At 50.0% G+C, this 18575-nt stretch overlaps 2 protein-coding genes across 2 annotated transcripts in view; one reads left to right on the top strand and one right to left on the bottom strand.

Moving 5' to 3' along the window:
- The first annotated feature begins 377 nt into the window (after window positions 1-377).
- On the top strand, window positions 378-7098 carry BARHL1 (BarH like homeobox 1). Its single transcript, XM_003407498.3, has 3 exons — window positions 378-843; window positions 4912-5134; window positions 6804-7098. Exons 1-3 carry the CDS (start codon window positions 378-380, stop codon window positions 7096-7098), a joined length of 984 nt encoding a protein of 327 aa, XP_003407546.1.
- A 3803-nt stretch (window positions 7099-10901) lies between these two features.
- Window positions 10902-18575, bottom strand: part of DDX31 (DEAD-box helicase 31) — an 85126-nt gene continuing 77452 nt past the window's right edge. Inside the window, 2 exon segments of the mRNA XM_003407408.4 lie at window positions 10902-12585; window positions 12588-12732. Of these exon segments, the coding sequence (XP_003407456.3) occupies window positions 12544-12585; window positions 12588-12732 (187 nt within the window). The 3' untranslated portion in view covers window positions 10902-12543.

The raw sequence follows: 18575 nt of genomic DNA, 5'->3' as shown, positions 1-18575 counted from the left end.
GCCATTCTTTATTTAGATTTCAACACCCTCGCATTTCTCCTGCGCCAAAGGGGCGCTCAGGCCGTCCGTCTCCTTCTTTGCTCTCCCCAACTTGACGCGCCCTCCCTCCCGTTTCTCCCTGACACTCCCACCACCCCCCCTCGGCTCGGTGGCTCCGAGCGATGCTGCAGAAGACGCGCTGAGCCCTCTTGGATCTAATGCGCAGAGGAGGCTGGCCCAGAGCTCCTGGGCTCCCCCAAGGCTGAACTCCGTCCAAGGTGCCCGCAGGCTCCCTGCCCGCCTTCCCCATGCCAGCCCGCAGCTAGGGGCAGGGGCAGCATCGGCTGGGGTTGGGGGTGGGTGGGGAGCTTTTGGAGAGGACAGGTCGCAGCTTGGCTATGGAAGGCTCCAATGGCTTTGGGATCGACTCCATTCTCTCCCACCGTGCTGGCAGCCCCGCCCTTCCCAAGGGGGACCCCTTGCTTGGGGACTGCCGCTCGCCCCTGGAGCTGAGTCTGCGCTCGGAGAGCAGCAGCGACTGCTCTTCACCAGCCTCGCCAGGAAGGGACTGTCTGGAGACGGGTGCCCCGCGACCTGGTGGGGCATCGGACCCAGGTTTGGACTCCCACCTGCAGCCTGGGCAGCTCTCCGCCCCAGCCCAGTCGCGCACTGTCACCTCTTCCTTTCTGATCAGGGACATCCTTGCCGACTGCAAACCACTCGCGGCCTGTGCACCCTACTCTAGCAGCGGGCAGCCGGCTGCCCCTGAGCCTGGGGGCCGCCTTGCGGCCAAGGCCGGGGAGGACTTTAGAGACAGGCTGGACAAAAGTGGAAGCAATTCTTCATCGGACTCCGAGTATAAAGGTAAGAAAACAAGAGGTGAAAAGTTGAGGGAGGGGAGAGGTGATGCTATTTTTTTAAAAACTGGTATTTAAAACTTGAGTGCCCACTTGTGGGGACATGCACCTGCTCACCTTGGGGTTCCCCCAAGGCCCAGGCTGAGACTTTGGACTTCCCTGAACCTTTCAGTCAGCCCTGTGACTTATGCCTCTGAGTAACACAGAGTCAGGGTGGGGAAGGGGGTATACTACTGTGTGCCTGAGGAGAGATTCCCTCAAAGGCACAAAACAACTTTCTAAACTTTGGCTGGGACCCTTCCTTCCAGCGGTGTTGGTGGGCAGGGTTGGGTTCCTATCAGGCCAGTGGTTCTCCAGGAAGCAACCTTTGCAAAAGCAACGGAAGCCCCAAAGGGCTCTGCTTGAACGCCTTCTTATAAGGGTAAACACCTAGCATGAAATTTCAGCTGGAGCCCTGAGAACAGTCAGAATTTTCCATCTTTTAATCTGAATTTCCAGACGGAAAGAGAAACTGGGGTCTCCCTCCTGTTGGGCTCAGTGTGCCCTGGGCCCTGTGAATCACGCAAAAGAAACACACACTTCAAAGAAGAAACAACAGCCAGGTGGCTGGCTTGGAGCAAGTTCAGAGGTCTGGTGCAAAGGAAAGGACCCCACACCCACCCAGCGGTTCTCACTGAGTTTGATTTTAAGTGCATTGAGCAATAAACTCCAGGTTGTAAGCAGGCCCTAGACATTCCTGAGTAACCAATTTCATTTCCCCTGTACGGAGGTTGCAGCTCCTTCATTTCCCTTTTCACTTCTGTGACTCTTTCTGTTCCCATTTCATTTCATTTTAACCAGGGAGCTGAGGTGGAAATTAAGAGGAGAGGGAAAAGGAAGAAAAGAAGGAAGGAGTTCCATAATTTTGTTTCTTCCTCTCACCTCCTACCTTGCTCTAAAGGCTCTTTGGTGAGGGCAGAGGTGCAAAGTTCTTTCTAAGAAGTCAGGAGTCAGAAGGTGAAGGAAAGGAGCACGAAGGCTTCAGGGGAGAGACCTCTGTATCCCCATGGAGCAGAAAACCTGGGGCCGGTGGAGGCTGTTCAGAGCCCTCCCTTCAGCTGTATAATGAATTCCCAGAACACTTTCCACAAGAGGAAATTCCCCTATGAAGGCAAATTCTTTATTGTTGGAGGCCCCACACTTCCCGGCCCCTATTTGTACCAAGTGAACTTCACAAATTTTTAGGAAGTTTTGTTTTGTTTTTAACACCTTCCTCTCAGCCAGTTATTCGTTTGTGGATATGCCCCACATGGAAACCCATTTGGGCTTCATTTCCTCTACACATCCTACTCCCCTCCACTTCCCAGGCGAACGACTGAGCCTCCCTCAGCTGGGCTGGGCCAGCCATTGCCTAGAAAAGGAGCAGATTGAAAAGAATCACCCAGGAAGGAAGCCCAGAGGAATGTGAGTGCTAGGAACCCTGGCCGCTTGGCCCAGCGACCCTTGCTCCTCCCCCTGGAGTCTGTTTAGAAAGAGGCAAAGAAAACTTACCCTGGAGAAAGACAGCTCTGTGTGTGTGTGTGTGTGTGTGTAGGGGGAGGTGGTGCAAATATATATATTCATAACATCATGTTTTATTATTTATAATTTTAAACAACGACAACAAAATTCCAGGTTTACTGTTATGGCAAGAAGCAACAATCTCCAACCTTGTATCCTAATGGCTGGTGTCAGTAGTGTGAAAGAATTTGGAGTTTACCTCCTTTTATTTCTTTGTCCCCAGGAGTGATTTTGAGGAGAGTTTTCGTTTAAGATAATTGGAATATCAATTTCCATCTCCCGTCCCTGATGATATCTGATCAGGGAGGTGAGGAGGGACGGCTGTCCATGGGTTTGGTGCGGAGAAGGATGGAAGGACTCCTCCTCCTCCCCAGGCTTCGCAGCCTTTAAATCTAGAAAACCCCGCGATGAAAAAAGGAGTGGGCACTTCAGCCCAGGCGGAGTCTGGATCGGTTCTTAAACACGGAGGTGACTTTCTCTAGGTCCAAATTAGGGAGCCCAAGGACAGACACACCGGTTAAGACATCTAACCCCCCCCCCCACCTTCCACACCCATTGTCATTTCCTCCACGGAGGACGTGAAGGCGAGGTCAGTTTCACATGATATCAAAGGTTCCTCGAGCATAGTATTTAAGAAAGCTCTAAGAAGACTTTGAAGTAAGGCGGTCCACCACCAACACTATACCACTGGAGCGTAGGTCAGGGGAGAAACCAACGCTTTGCTCAAAGCAGGCAGGGTCGGTGGGCCTGCAACTCGCGGGCGTTGAGATGCGGTCTCCAGACCGGGAGTCTGGGAGTCCGGGAAGCCGAGGCCCCACCAGGATGAGCCCTGAAGGCCAAGGCCGAGCGGCACGGAAAGCACACCGGAAGGCTCCAGGCTGCCCTAGAGAGGAATGAGAGAAAAGCCCAGCGGCGGACCGGTCCTTCCTGAGGCCGCAAACCAAATCCCCTCTGCTCACCTTAATCTCAGCCCTCAGAAGTTAGAGGGTTTCATAAATAACCCAGACAATTAGGTAAAAAAAAAAAAAAAGATTTCTGCAATATCAAGATTGAGGTTGGCACATTCAGATGATTGTTTCTGCGCACTTGTTTTTAAACAACTTTTTTTTACCCTGTCTACATAGACAAAACTCAGGTTCCTGCACCCAACAGGTCCCGGTCTCCTGCCGCACCCGGGCCCCTAGCCCCCGCCCCCGACCCCTGGAGCCTGCCTGGAGGAGGCGCGGGGGGAGGGAGCGTCGGCGCAGGTTCTCTCCGGCGCTCTCCCAGCTCGCCCGCCTCAGCGCACCCAGTGCCCGCGCCCTCCCGGCCGCGAACTGCTGCCTTTCCGGCTGAAAAGTCTTGCTCCCTAGTGGCTCAATTAACCGGATTATTGTTTCCTACAGAGAGAAATCAACTCGTATTCAGCTGAACCCTGTCACTGCAAACGCCACGCACAATGAAACTCACCATAAAAGAAAACAGGAGAGGGGGAATGGGGGTGGTTAGAGTCCCCGGCCCCCGCCTCTAATTTGAGGAAGCAGCCTCCTTGGTTATATAATCGTTTTAGAAGAAGAAGAGAGACGATTGAGCTTGCCCTATCACGTGCGTTTTCGGTACAATCATCCCCAAAGAGTTTGGGGAAAAAAAGAAATCACCCCTGTCCCGTCCAGCCTTGGGCCCTTGTGCCCACCTGTCCCGACTGTGAGGCATAGATACACGATCGCCACTTGGTGTAATGAGGGCCACAGCGGGCTTTGTGTGTACACGGAAACACAGACCTCGGCAACTTGCGCACCGGAGGACAAATGCGGCGCGCAGTCGCTTTTTCTCCTAGCGCTTGGCGCTCGCAGACTCTCTCGCACCCGGCCTTCCTCAATTCGTGGTCTGTAGGTAGCTTAGCTTACGTATGGGGGTAACCATCACTATACATCCGTATCCACATAGGAGGGCAGGCAAGATGTGTGTGCAGTTGTTTTTTTTTGTTGTTGTTGTTCTTTAGGACAATGAATCGTTCCGAGGTGAGCAGGTTTTGTCTCTCCACACTGGTTTTCTTCCCCAGGCTGTGGCCTTAGCTTCCTTCCTCCCAGCCTCAGGCATGGGCGGTTGACTCCGGGCGCAGACTCGGAGCACAGACCCGCACTCCTGAGCACGTGCCGGTGCAGTCCAGCCCGCTGGAACCCCTGGGTACCCCCACTCAGTGGTTCAAGTCCAGCTCCACCACATTCGCTGCGTTTATCCCTCCGGGGAACGCAGGCGCAGCGCAGCAGCGCTGCAGAGAGAATGCGTAGTGGATTTCTCCTGGCTTTGGGTTCTTTCTTTCCGGAGCTACCGCTCCCGCCTTCGTCTCGCTCAGTCGGGGTTCACACCCTGGTACTGGGAGCACGGAGAACTCGGCTCAGAGAGGCTGTCCCGCGCACTCGAGTGCAGCGGGGCCACCGCCCGCGCGAGCTGAGTTTACACGAAAGCGATGGGCCAGCGGCCGGCCAGGGGCAGGCAGGCTGGCGGGCTTGTGGGTGGCGAGGCCTGGCCCTGACGCGCCACTGTGTCTCTGCAGTGAAGGAAGAGGGCGACCGCGAGATCTCCAGCTCAAGGGATAGCCCCCCGGTGCGCCTGAAGAAGCCGCGCAAGGCCCGCACGGCCTTCACCGACCATCAGCTGGCGCAGCTGGAGCGCAGCTTCGAGCGGCAGAAGTACCTGAGTGTGCAGGACCGCATGGAGCTCGCCGCCTCGCTTAACCTCACCGACACGCAGGTCAAGACCTGGTACCAGAACCGCAGGTGAGGCCCGGCTGCTGGGTGGTGGCGGGCAGAAAGATCTCCTGCTCTCCTTACTGGCTCTCCAGGTGACTCTGGAGCCCACTGCCTGGCGCTAAGGCAAGGTCCTTCAGCCTCCCTCTTTCTGTAAAAGCGGGGAGAAAACAATGCCCCAAGTCCTACAGTGAGGACCAGACAGGGGACTAAACTAGTCTGCAGTGCCCTGTCTTCCTTGTCCAGGAAAGACGGAAAGACAGATCCCCCGGCCAGGGGGTCACGCCCTCACCCCAGTCTTGTGGCTGCTGAGCCCTCTCGGTGGAAGTCCCATGCCGGGGGTGGGGTGCTGGCTTCTAGAAGCCTCTAGGGGGACAGTACAAGCGGGCAAGCGACCCGGGGTGAGGCTGCGGGGCCCATTCCTAGCCTCTGCCGCACATCAGAGTTTGCACTGGGGCCCTTGGACTCCTGCTGAGCCTCTCCAGGTCTTGAAATCTGCGGGACACTTGGCCCGGCCCCAGGTCCGTGGGGATAGGGTGACAGGAAATCGGTGTTCAAAAGTGGGGGCGGGGTGGCTCTGATCTTGAACCTGGCGTTTCCTGCTCTCCCTCCCCAAGGCACTCACAGGGGCAGATACGGTGTGCACGCCTCACACTCACACACACATCCACGCATTCAATCCCTACACTCAGTCATACGCACATTCACACACTGTACACAGACCCGCAGACACTCATGCAGGAAGCAGAAGCGGAATGGCGCTTTCCATAAACAAGCCTCAGAACACATTACCCTATTAATAATAAATACTGATTACTGCTCTGGGCATCAATAATTAAGGCCCGTTATAGTAATTACACAATTATGATGATGATGAATAATTCAGGGAGGGAAACGGGGCTGGCGTGGCTAAGCCCGCTTCTGTGGGACCCCGGCCTGCCGAGTGAGCCTTAGGGGCCAGACCCGCAGGATCTGGCAAAGAGAGAGCGTGGCCTCTACTTCCTTGACTTCCCCAAGCCCCGGGCCAACGCCTGGTGGGGGGCCTCCCGACTTCGGAGCCAGAGGGGCGCAGGGCTAGCTCCAGGCCTCGGACCCAGGCTTGGGGCCGGGTAACCTCTCGATGGGGACAAGGGCAGCTGGTGCGGTCCTGTGTGCAGGAGGCGCTGCCAGGAGGGTGCGTGCGCCCGGCGCGTTTCCTCTCCAGTTGCCTTCTCCCGCCCGGGCGCTTCTGTGGAGGCGCAGCTGCCGGGATACCACGCAGTGCTTGCCTCAGCCTGGCCACGCGGGGAGAACCATCCTCTCCTCTTTCCGGGGCTAGTGGCCCAACCCCTTGGCCCCGGCGCAAGCCTGTCTTCCTAAGGAACGCACATGTAGCGGGAACCCCAATACCGGGGTTTTGGAGTCAGATAGCCTGGCTTAGAATCCAGGTTTTGCTGATTTCGAGGCCATCTCGAAAATTGGTTCATGCCTCAGTTTTCTTATGTGTAAAATGGGGACAAATAGCTATGGAAGGCCGGTGGAAGATTAAATGAGACCATGCATGCAACGCGTGGGAACATTTGCCTGGCACTTGGTTATTTATTAACAAATTAGTGTCATCCCTCCTGGCCTCCCCCGTCTGGGCCGACACTTGGGAGGGGCTAGGGTAGTCAGGTGCTTTAGCTTTGACCCCGATATGCATGTTTATTTCGGATCCTAGGACTAAATGGAAGAGACAGACAGCCGTCGGTTTGGAGCTGTTGGCAGAGGCGGGCAATTACTCAGCGCTTCAGCGGATGTTCCCGTCGCCTTATTTCTACCCGCAGAGTCTAGTTTCCAACCTGGACCCCGGCGCCGCGCTCTACTTGTACCGCGGCCCCAGCGCGCCGCCGCCAGCCCTCCAGAGACCTCTGGTGCCTCGCATCCTCATCCACGGACTCCAAGGCGCCAGCGAACCGCCCCCGCCGTTGCCCCCGTTGGCTGGCGTCCTTCCGCGAGCCGCTCAGCCTCGGTGAGGCGCCTGCCTGAGGCCTGGCCCGGCTAGCTCCTGGCACCCCGGGTCCTCCTCCCCGGGTCTCCGCGCCGGCCCCTTCCGCCCGTCCCTGGGAGGGCACAGGGTTTCAACTCCTCTTCCCGGGGAGGGGGCTCCTGTCCGGCCCTCCTCGGGTCCCAGCCCAGTGTCCCCCGAAGGGCCAAATGCCAAGTCCACTGAGGCCCAGACCCTGGACTGAGTCTCCCTTCTCGGCGTCCCGGTCACTCCATCAGAGAGCCACTTCCACTCGCCGGATGTATATATGCGTCTCTGCCCTCCTCCGCGCTAGCTCCCCAGGTGCCCCCTTTCCACCCGGAGGCAGGTGGGGAGGTTGCCCACGCCTCGCTCTCTTCCACTTCCCTTCCACGCCCAGCTGTACACCAACCCTTTTCCCCGCACCCCTACCAGAGGGAGGGCAAGGGGCGAGCGGGAGCATCCCCTCCCCCCAGCGCCCGGTCCAACGGCTGAGCTGTACATGTGCAAATTGTATATGAAGTTATTTATTTGTGACCCATGAGCCCATGACCGTGTCGGTGAATCTGTGAGTCTCTGGCTTGTGCCCTACCCTTTCCTGGCCGGGCAGGAAGGAGCCGAAGGGGCTTGCCCACCCACCCTGACCCCAGCCCCCACCTCAGCCCCGGCCCCTGCCCAGCCAGGGCCCTCGGGTTCTCTTTCTTTTTCTTTTTTAAATGTCGAAATAAACTTCTTACAAATGACCAGGCGCCTGTTGGCGCTCGCGTCGGTCGGTCTGAGCTCAGCCCTTTTCTCCCCCGTCCCTCTTTAAGCCACTTCTGTCTCTTGGGACTTTGTCTCTTCCCGTCCTCAATAACGAAATATTTTTGTCCCCTTTCTCTTCTTTGGTGCTGTGGTGGTGTGGAGGGGTCCCCGATTAGACACGCTGGGGACTTGGGCAGGGTGTCCCCTTCCTGGCCTCAGTCTTTCCGTCTCTACAATGAGGCGAGCCGGTTGCTCGGCTTGCCCTGCATCCTCTCCATCTGGTTCCCTTCCAGCTCCCAGCCGGTCGGCAGGGCTGGCGGCGGGGGAGGGGCGGGGGCCCGCGCTCGGGCCTCGCTAGGCTGCGACAAGGGCGCCAGCAGCTGGTGACCGGCCCGCCGGGCGCGGGGCCGACAGATGGAGTCCGAGGCTGCTGGCTCCCCCCGCTCCGCGCCCTGGCCGGGTTCGGGCTCTGGACGCTACGGCTCCCGCGCTGGGTGGGACCCGACGCGCCTTTGCGGCGAGGCGAACCTGACGCCACATTGGGTAACCCCCACCTCCCGCATCTTCTCGCTTCTTTCTTTACCCCGGGAATAAGTTGGGAATGAGACCCAGAGGGGCGCCCACACCGAAGTCTGCCTCCTTCCCCATCCCTTCCTGCCCTGTGGCTCCAGGATCTCAGGGGAGTGAATTTTAGTCCCGAGCTAGATTCAGGGCCTCCAGTTTACATTCAAAGGGCCAAGGTCACCTTCTGAGGACGTTCCCCTTTTGGGGAGAAGGGCACAGGTGCTCCCCTCCCACATACCACCTGCAGCCCACCGACCCCCAAGGTGGAAGAAACCTGGACGTTCAGGCCCAAGTCGAGCCCCCTCCAGTTTTGCCGCAGGGTTGCTCTGGGAGAGGACTGCCTTGCCAAGGATGGGTGAGGGCACAGACCGCTGTGAAAATCAGACCCATGCCCGGTCTGCTACTGTTTCCTCCCCACCCCCAACACACTCACACCTCGCTTTTCTTTCCTGGGGTGGTGAGGGTATTATTCTAATTTTGTGAAATGCACAGCAGCTAATGAAGTCAAGGAGCCCCTTGGCTTTTGAGTTCTTTTGCATGTGAATGGGGGTTGGTAAATCCCCAGCTCTGGCTGTGGTGGGGGGTGAAGGGGAATGGTCCCCAACTCAGGGTTAATGAAGTGGGAAAGGAGTCTCTCATAGCCTCCTGCAAACAGAACCCCCCATGCAACAAACCCTGCCCAAATCCTACATGGATTGACTTAAACCCAGGGGATAAGTGCTTTAAATTAATCTCATTGAATAAGAATGAGACCAAACAAAACTCTTTAAAATCATATTAAAAATCTATCAAAGGACAACTTGCACTGGTGTGCTTTTCATTTTGCGAAAGTGAAGGAGGTAGACGAGAGCAACCATCCTCACATTTACACAGCGGCAGTGTAAACCACAGACACAGTCTCTACTATGTAATTGTCCTTGTACCTCAGAGGCGACTTCATATCTTACATTAATGAAGAACAAGGCTCTCCGACAAATTTATAATTACAATATTTTAAATTGTCCTGCAGTTCCCATCTGTAATAATAACTTTACAACCTTTGCAGTGAGGTGGGCTTTTCTTTCATCCATTTAGAAGGCTAAATTGGTTTCTCTCTGTTCCCAACCCTGGGGCTGGGTGAATTCTCATTTAAAATAGAAAAAAAAAAAAAAAAAAAAAGAACGTGAGCCCCCAAGCAAGCAGAACAATAGGACAGGCACAAAGAGGCATCTTCGCTGTTCCTCCACCGGCCTGCTCCCCGTTACAAACCTTGACTCGCCAAGGTGGAGGGCAACAAAGTTTAAAAGAAGTTTAGCTTCCCCTACCAGCCTTCAGTTGCAAGACTGCTGGGAATTTTTGATAAGTCGAGCTGACTTTCAGGGTTCCTCGCTGTCCCCATACCGGCAGGCTTTGCTCTGGGGTTTTCCTGTGGCGGAGCAGATTAAGAGATAAGGGGTAATGATCATAGAGGCAATTTACCACTGCCAGTTAGTTAGGCATTCTTTGCAAGCTAGGCAACTTTTGTGAAATGCTGTACGTTTCTATCTAGGAGGCGACTGATGGATTTTAATGGCTTCCACAGACTTTATGTTGAGTGGCTGAAGTGCTAGTGAGGCCACCAGCAGTCTGGAATACTCCTCCCTTAAGAGGCTCCTGTTTACTCCCCCTTTTCTCCCTAAATCTCACTCACCTTCTTTCTTTCACTGGGGGAGGGGGAGAGGGAAGGGGGAAGGGATCAAAGAAATCAACCGGGCTTTGTCAAAAAGTGTCCTTTGCTGAGATTTGGTGGCTCTGCTTCTATAGGAGCCAGAGATACCGTGAGCATTGCATCAGCCCTGACTTAATTGGATCACACACAGGCCCCTCACTCACCAAGGGCTCTTTGCCCTTCAGTGCGTGAGAATGGGGGGGCCCTTCTAAAGATGGACAACGGTTGAGGGTTGCAAACACGAAGATGTTTTGGATTAAAAAAAGACATTCTCCAAGCTCACTGGGGGAAAAAACTTTAGGCTGCAAGGTTCCATTAAATGTCCAAGTTCTTGGTGATTTTAAACACAGGAATCGAGTGTATGACATAGATAAACAGATAAGTTTGGGACATTAGAAAAAGAGGCATGATTAAAAATACATACAAAATTAGAATACGTAGAGTGGAATTAGACTAATGCTTTGCCTAATTGATGCCTGAAATGTATAATCTGTCAAAAGCTATGGCTAAGGGAGAGAATTATTTTTAAGGTTATTTAAATTTAGATAATATTAACCCTAAATCTGCTAAATCCATGTTTATTAGCTGGGTTAAAATATTGATTCTACTTAGAAACAGGCCCGCAAAGCATCTATGGCAAGAAACCCTCACCTAAGTGTTAGCAAATTAAGTGCAAGTTAACAATCTTGGAATTGCAGTCACTTACACACTTTGCAAGATTCTAGCATTTCTCCCCCCAGAATGCTGAAGTCTGCTGATATATCCTTCCATGGAATGAACACTCTGGAAAAAAAATGTAGGTTTTTCTCTTTGATCATCCCAAATCACTGGCATTAATCCTGTTTCCCACACAGCTGGGTTTTGTCCATAAGTTTGATCCCTCCTTTTCTCATCCAAATCATGGGAACCATTACGCATCAAAAGAAAGTTGGCAGATCTGCCCAGTCAGTTTGACATGTGCTGCAGATTGTTTTTATTGTTACCAATTTCACCAACTGTCCCTATTAATTCGTATGTGACAACCAACTCCAAAAAGGTCTGTTTTTCTCCATGCAGATCAATTCTTTGCAGGCTTATAGGTGCCCTCACCCGAGTCCTTCCTAGTGTGCTTTGAGCTGACATTTGCCTGGAGTCTGCCTGAGTGTGCATACCTGTGACCAGAGAGGGAATAGAGGCAGGGATGCTGAGCCCTCCTTGGTCACCCTCCTTGGTCGCCATGGAAAAGCCAAACGTGCCAGTCTCCCCATCCTCTCCTCGCCATTTGGTTCAGTTGGATCTGGAGTTTCTGCTGAAGTGCTGACCCAACTGACTGTCACAGGATCGCAAAGGGTGACAGAGGAAGGAGAAAAAGAATGAAGAGAAGAGGAAGTCCTAAGCAGAGGGGCTGAGGCTTTTAACCCTTTCTCTTTAAGATGCCTCTGGAGTTGCCCGTGTCCAAATCTTACATTTATTGGGAAATCAATACACCCCAGGGGTCCTCTTTCAAACATCCCAGGAAACATAATGGGGAGGGGGGCAGTTGTGACCTGGGTCACAATACAAAGACCCCCAGACCTTTCTAGAAGATGAGATTGGATGGGGGGGGGGGGCAACTCAGGGCACTGGTGCCTTTTAACTTCAAAGGCAAATAATAAAAAGGCAACAGTAAATCAATTAGTCCTGAGAGAATAAATTTCACTGGGCATTAAAGAGGAAGCGATGCATGGAAATGGGACATGATGTTTATAGCAATGTACTTACAGAAAATAAGAGGGCTCACGTGACTGAAAACACTGTAGGATTTCCGACTTGTGTAAAAAACTCTTGGTTCTTTTCTTAACAAAGCATTTGTACATAAAGACAATGTTTATTTGATAAATATATTTTTCTCTTTTCATACAAGTTCAATTCCAATTTTTAAAACCTTACTTTACAAAATTCATGCCAATTATATACACTGATAGTGCTAAAGGAAAACCATGAAACTTCTCTAGGACATTGTTACAAGGCAGGAATAAAATCCCTTACAGGCTGTCGCAGAGTACGTTAGGCTTTTACATGTAAGTCCTGAGGGCTCAACGTGATCTATGACAAGCCGGCACCTGGGTGGAGTCAAATGCCTGGCACTGATGGAATAAACATAAGGTATATCTTATATAACATATACATTAACTGGTTAATTCAGACTGTGCTGACCCCCACCCCTACTAATTTCTATCAGGATCACCCCCTCCACCTCCAAAGATAAGGGCTGTGGCTTCTACAATGGTCTGAGGGACAGAGTATTCAGTGAAAGGTATTGCAGTTGTTTTTCACAGGGCTCCTTTGACAAATAAGAACAGGACACCAATCCAGTGCCACCCAGGCCCCCAGGAGCCACTCCTGTAGAGACAGAGTGTAAAAAACTTTCAGGCAAGTCTTGCTCTCCCTCAGTGAGCTCTGCCTTTTCGAGTTTTTCCATCATTTCATGGAGAAAGTTTTTTATTTTTTTCCCACGACAAAGGCTGGGTGCACGCTGCAGCTCAGCTCTGCAGTGGCTGGCTGCCGGGTTTTCCATGTTTGTTTTGCTTTTTGACCTTGGCGACGGCAGCCTCCACCCCACTTGAGTATTCAGAACGCAAGATTTCAGCAAGGCGGTGTTTCCTCTGGGTCTTCCTATGAAGGTCAGGCCTGAAGAACAGTAACAGCAGAGGGGGAAAAGAAACTTCACTGTATTTTTTCCTTCCCATTTGGAAAGAGGCTGACAGTGACTGGTCCGAGACCGTGAAACTGACGTTTCTGTATTAACAGAAGTACAATCCCTTCAATAGTGCTTGTTTTGATATTCTATGCACCAGAAGATTAGATACGGCACTGACAGATTTTCAGAACACTGGCAAAATATCATGGCATTTTTAAAAGTGAGGCTTTGTTCTCTGTTGTTTTCATGGAAAAAAAAAAAAACTATACACAATCATACTCTGATGGCAAATGAGGTGTATGATACGATAGTTTGCCAAAGGATAAGGGAGAAAAAAACAGCCCTAAAACGTCACAACATTCAGCAGTGAAAGCACTCAGGCCATTCTCCAGTCACCCCAGTGCAGCTCAGAGCAATAGGCCTCCTTACGGACAATTGCTGGCCTCAGGACTCTGTCCTCAGGAACACAGAGGATGCCTGGCTGGGTCCAAACAGCCACAGCTGGGGGCGTTTATCACAGACACCTCTTCATCAACTACGAAGGCTCTTAAAAATCATTTCTGACCTTGCAAAACCCAAACTCAGAGTGGTCAACGTCCACACTGAGGCGAGAATTGCGACTTTCAAGGGCACACACAGACCTTTGTGTACAAGGGGGTCTCCCTGGCAGTGATCCACACAGATAATGTCAATGGGTGAAAATCAACTTCAGCTGCTGAATCACAGGAACTGTTTTCAAAAGACAGCCAGCCTTACCATTTGATGAGAAGATCAGAGGACAAAATTTGTAGAAGTTCAGCCATACGTAAGAAAAATGATTATGAAAATTGGGGAGTAAAATAATGCTGCTTAAGACAGGATTTTAACCAAAACAACAATAAAACAACTACCACCAAATCCCTGTCGCCATCCTGGTAATTCCTTCAAAATCAAAATGGCAGCATCTTAGGGTGTTTACACAAGCAGATGTTAGCCTCAACTATTTATTAAAGCTCACGACATTTTCTTTCTGTAATAATCTGGAGGACAAATTGGACAGCACTTGTCGTAAAAAATAAATGTTAACGAAACTCCTTTAAAACCCAAGACTTAGAAACAAGACTAATAACTGTGCCATTAAACTGAAAATGAAAGGTTGCATAATCCTGTTACAGCATTATAACTATGTTAAAGCAATAATACCTATTTATAATTACACTCCAGAGGATAGGGTTCAAGTAACGGTGCAGCTAAATTCATCTTACAGTCACACAATGTCAACCTCTGTTGGAAAAAAAGAAGAGGCAAGGGGATAATTTAAGGGCTGGGAGTTTACAAGGTGGGTGTGTGCCAGGGACAGGGTTTAGCAAGTAGATTAGACATATACAGGGGAAGACTTCTTGTGTTCTGTGCAGAATGATTTATGTACATTATCTCATATAATCCTCACTTGATGAGCTAGGTACTATTGTTATCCTCATTTTACGGACAAGGAAACTAAGACTCAGGGAGGGGAAGTAACTTGCCCAAGACCATAGAGCTAATAAGCCAAGATGCAAACAGGGTCAGGCTGACTCCCAAGCCTACACTCTTCCCGCCAGGTGTGTGTCGAGGAGGAGAGAACGAGCCACAGTATCAGGTGCGACAAGAGGGTCCAGCAGGATAAAGGGTGAAAAATGACCATGACTGTAAACGGAGGAGTCCTTTGTGGCCTCATAAGGAGTCATTCCAGTGGAACAACTGGGGCAGAACCTAGATGACAGAGTAAGGAGGGAGGAGGAGTAAGAGGAGAGCTGAAGGGTGAAGATCCTGACTGTCACTCATGAGCTGTATGACAACGGTCAGGTGCCGTGGGTCCTCTGTGCCTCACTTTTCTCATCTGAAAAATGAGGATGATTTTTAATGCTCATAAGGTTTTGTAAAGATTACATGAAACAAGATGTATAAAGTGCTAGCTAGCCTGTGGTTTGCCATCGATCACAGTGAAAACTGAGAAAATTCACGTCCCGAAATGCTAAGGCACTGCCACAAGGAGCCAGGACTGACTGTGGGGGCCTGGACAGCTGGGCTGGTGCTCTCTGATGGCATTCACTGTATCCTAAAAAACGATGCTCCTAGTTCCCAGGACCCTGCCCTGCATGGGCTGTGAGCACTGGTGTCCCCGGTAGGGCGTCAGGCCACAGACGGCTGACATGTGGTTTGGAAGCTGCAGGGAGCGAGCCCGGCAGTTGAGAGCGCTAAACTTGTTCCAAACTGATGGCTGCCAGTTCTGTGTGCTTGTAGTTTATTTTTAGTTGGGTTTCATGACAGACAAGTGAAAAGGTTCTGACAGGAAGGAATGCTTTTTCTTCCCCCTTGTTTGAAGCTAGGTACTCACAATGTGTATAATTTTAAATGTAACAACCTGAGTTTCAAAATATGCAAAATCTCAGTCAAAATATTCTCCTCAGCATAAGCTCTAGCACTTCAATGATTGCTCCTGCCACTGCTAAAGCAAAATAAATAACCAGAATCTTATCTCGGTGATTGATACACTAATTGCCTACAGAGACAGCACAGGCTGCGGAGCCACCGCTCTTCCAGCCAAAGCCGTTCAGGCAGCGTGTCTGTGCTCTCAGACTGGTAGTCCACTTGACAGAGGCTGAAGAGATGGGCACGAAAGACAATATTCATGTATGCAATACATGGGCACAAATACCCTTCTGTACACACACAGCCAGTCGGTCCACTCTCACAGTTACCTAAGATCTGTCCCTTCACAGACAAACATGGCTGGGTCTGGGGCAGCGGATTTCTGGTGGGTGTATCATACCACTAAATAGGAAAACAGGTAGAGTTATTAAGGATCTTTGAGTCACATTGCTGTGGGGGATGCCATTAAACAGCAGGTCTTGCCTTAAGGTTATGACCTCAACATTTCCTAGATATTCTATCATTTTATTCTAGTCAATGGACTTTTAACTCAGGATCTAAAACCCAGCAGTCCGCCAAGCCTGAGGATCCTCAGGCTTACATTTTTCAGACTCAGACCTATTCCTAGGGGCCGACTCTATGGGGGTTTTACCTGCTGTGACAGCAGCCACCCCAGTGGGACCCATCTTTTTCCTTGGTCAGTGCACTGCCTCCTTTTCCTTTGTTCTGAGGCCTGGGTCTGAAAAGGCGAAGTACAGATGGAGGATGGAATGTTCCAAACCTAAGCATGTGATGCCAAGCTGCAGTTTTCCCAGAAACTTGCCAACTTTCTTGCCCTTCTTGCCCTCTAAATACCCAAACCCCTCTCACATTGGCTTCCTGAGCACCCGCAGTAGTAATCCTGTAGTTACCAAGCAACAAATCAGTTTATCTAACCACAGGGAACTCCCTTGTAGTGAAGGCTGAATAAATCCACCCTCAGTTACTAGGCTGGATTATTCAGCAGGATAGGCAGATGCTACTTTTACTGCAAATAAGGTGAAATCACAGCCTAATTAGTAAATCAATATACCCTGCTATGATGACCACTAGAAAAGAGGTCTCAGGACCTTCTTCCACTTCACCGACAAGTTCACAGAATGATCCTCCTAGCGGTAGAAAGCCATTCTGATAGACACTTTTGTTAATGGCATTTTTTTACAGGACAGAATTTAAAATTTTATTTTATGTAAGTATTGGCAAATCAAGGGGCCCAGGTGACTCAATGGTTAAGCACTTGGCTGCTAACCAAAAGGTTGTCGGTTCAAACCTACCCAATGGCTCCATGGGAGAACGACCTGGCAATCTGCTCCTATAAAGATTATAGCCTAGAAAACCCTATGGGGCACTTCTACTCAGTCACAGGGGGGGGTCACTATGAGTGGAAATTGACTCAGTGGCATCCAAAAACAACAATCTATCAAGTCTATCAATATTTTCTGGCTTTAGGGTCATGCTTAGAAAAGTCTTCTCCAATTCTAAGATTTCAAAAATATTCAAGTATATTTTCTTTTATCGCTTTAACTCTAATTCCACCTAGATCTTATTTTGGTTTATGGTATGGAGTAGCGCATTGATTTGTGCCCAAGAGTTACCCAGTTATCTAAGACAGTCACTGACCAACAGATCTTTTCCTTGAAATGCATCTTTAGAACACCTCCTATAGGCTTCTAGAACACTTCTTGCAGGCTATGTTGAAGAGTAGATGATGATGATGGTAATGATGGCTAACATTAATGGGGTCCACCAAACTTATTAAAACAACATATAAGTGGATACCAATTACATGGGTCATGAATGGATTTAAATACAAAACAGGTCAAATCAAAGCCATTCAAACCAGCTATTGGACATTAATAATAACGACATTAGCTAACACACAGCGTTTGATGTTAGGCACTGCTTTAAGCACTTCGCAGGCATTTAACTCACTTCTCCAAAAACCCCATGGAACAGGTACTATTAGCATCCCCATTTCACTGGTGAACCGGGGCACAGAGAGGTTAACCAGTCTGTCCAGGGTCACACACCAGTAGTGGCAGAGCCCGTATTTGAACCAGAGGTTTGACTCCACAGCCTGTTTGCCTAACCACTGTGCTACAAGTCTTCTGAACAAGAAGCCAGTTCCTTGAATGAAATATTTTTAATATAAAAACAATGTTTACATTATCTAAAATCTCAAGGCTTTTTGAACCCCTGAGAAAAGTATGTCTTAAAAGTAATAGCCTGATATCTTGTTAGGTGAAAAAAGCAGTTTAAAGAAAAAAAAAAGATGATTTGGTCAGTCTCATTTTTGTGGGGAAAAAATGTATACAGGCAGAAAAAGACTGACTAAAATGTGAATCAAAGTTAACTTAGATTGTAGGTTTATGGGTATTTTTTAAGCTTTTCTCTATTTCCAGAATATTTACAATGACTATATATTATTTTTATAATCAGAAAAAAACCGTATATTCATCTTGGGAGAGGGGAAGCAAATGGTAGGTAGAATTGTGCCCTATGTTGAAAATGCTAAAGTATTTTAATTTCTACCTAACAAAGTATGTTTTTTTAAAAAACAACCCACTTTGCCTTCTGGCTTTCAGCGTGTTTGATTTTGTGAGGGTTTTCTCTTTGTGGTACAGTTAAACAAGCAAGCAAACTGACTGAAGACTCTTAATCGGAAAGATTCTGCTTATAAGCAAATGATCCTGGGCCACAGCTATGCCCCAAAGGACTCTGGCAAGGCAAAACAGTCAACTTCAGATGGGACTTCAGATGGCTCGAGGCTGACTGAAAGTTTCTATACTTTCTCCTTGCACTTATGAAGTAAAGGCAACAATGTCTGAACAGGATTTTGGTGGCTCTTCAATGACAGAGTAACAAACACCACCAGGGAGAATCTGACAAGCAGTCCCTCTGGTGCAACAAAGTAGCTCAGGCAAAGACTCATCTAGCATGGGATGACAGTGTAGCCTACTGAAGGGGAACATGCTATCAATCCTTTTACGGTCATTGACTGAAGAGGAACTGCATCAAGACTCATTCAACCTTTGGATTCAGTTTTGACAAAGATGTACGCTGTTGGGCCTAGCATTTTAGGGATGCCTTCTTTGTGATTTCTTAGTATCACACAAAGTCTAGCTTCTGTAAGACCACCAGGGCCCAGAGGATAGCCATTCCGGATGAGCCCTACTATACCTATCTTCCAACAGCGGATATTACAGCATAATTCTGCGAGTGGCTTTGTGGACACAGACGAAGATGAAAAGTGGATCTCACCCTTACACCCAAGAACAAGACTCAGTGAAGAGCAGAAAAGAACTCCTAGCCCTGGGCTAAAGGTGGGCACAATGCTAGGAAGCACAGATCATAGGTAATAAATGCCCACTGATGCCAAGGCTGATGTGCTGCCTGGAAAGCC

This window comes from Loxodonta africana, chromosome 9, assembly GCF_030014295.1.
Source record: "Loxodonta africana isolate mLoxAfr1 chromosome 9, mLoxAfr1.hap2, whole genome shotgun sequence".
Classification (NCBI taxonomy): Eukaryota; Metazoa; Chordata; class Mammalia; order Proboscidea; family Elephantidae; genus Loxodonta; species Loxodonta africana.
Note: the sequence above shows the minus strand (reverse complement) of the source record. Positions and strands in the feature narration are given on the sequence as shown.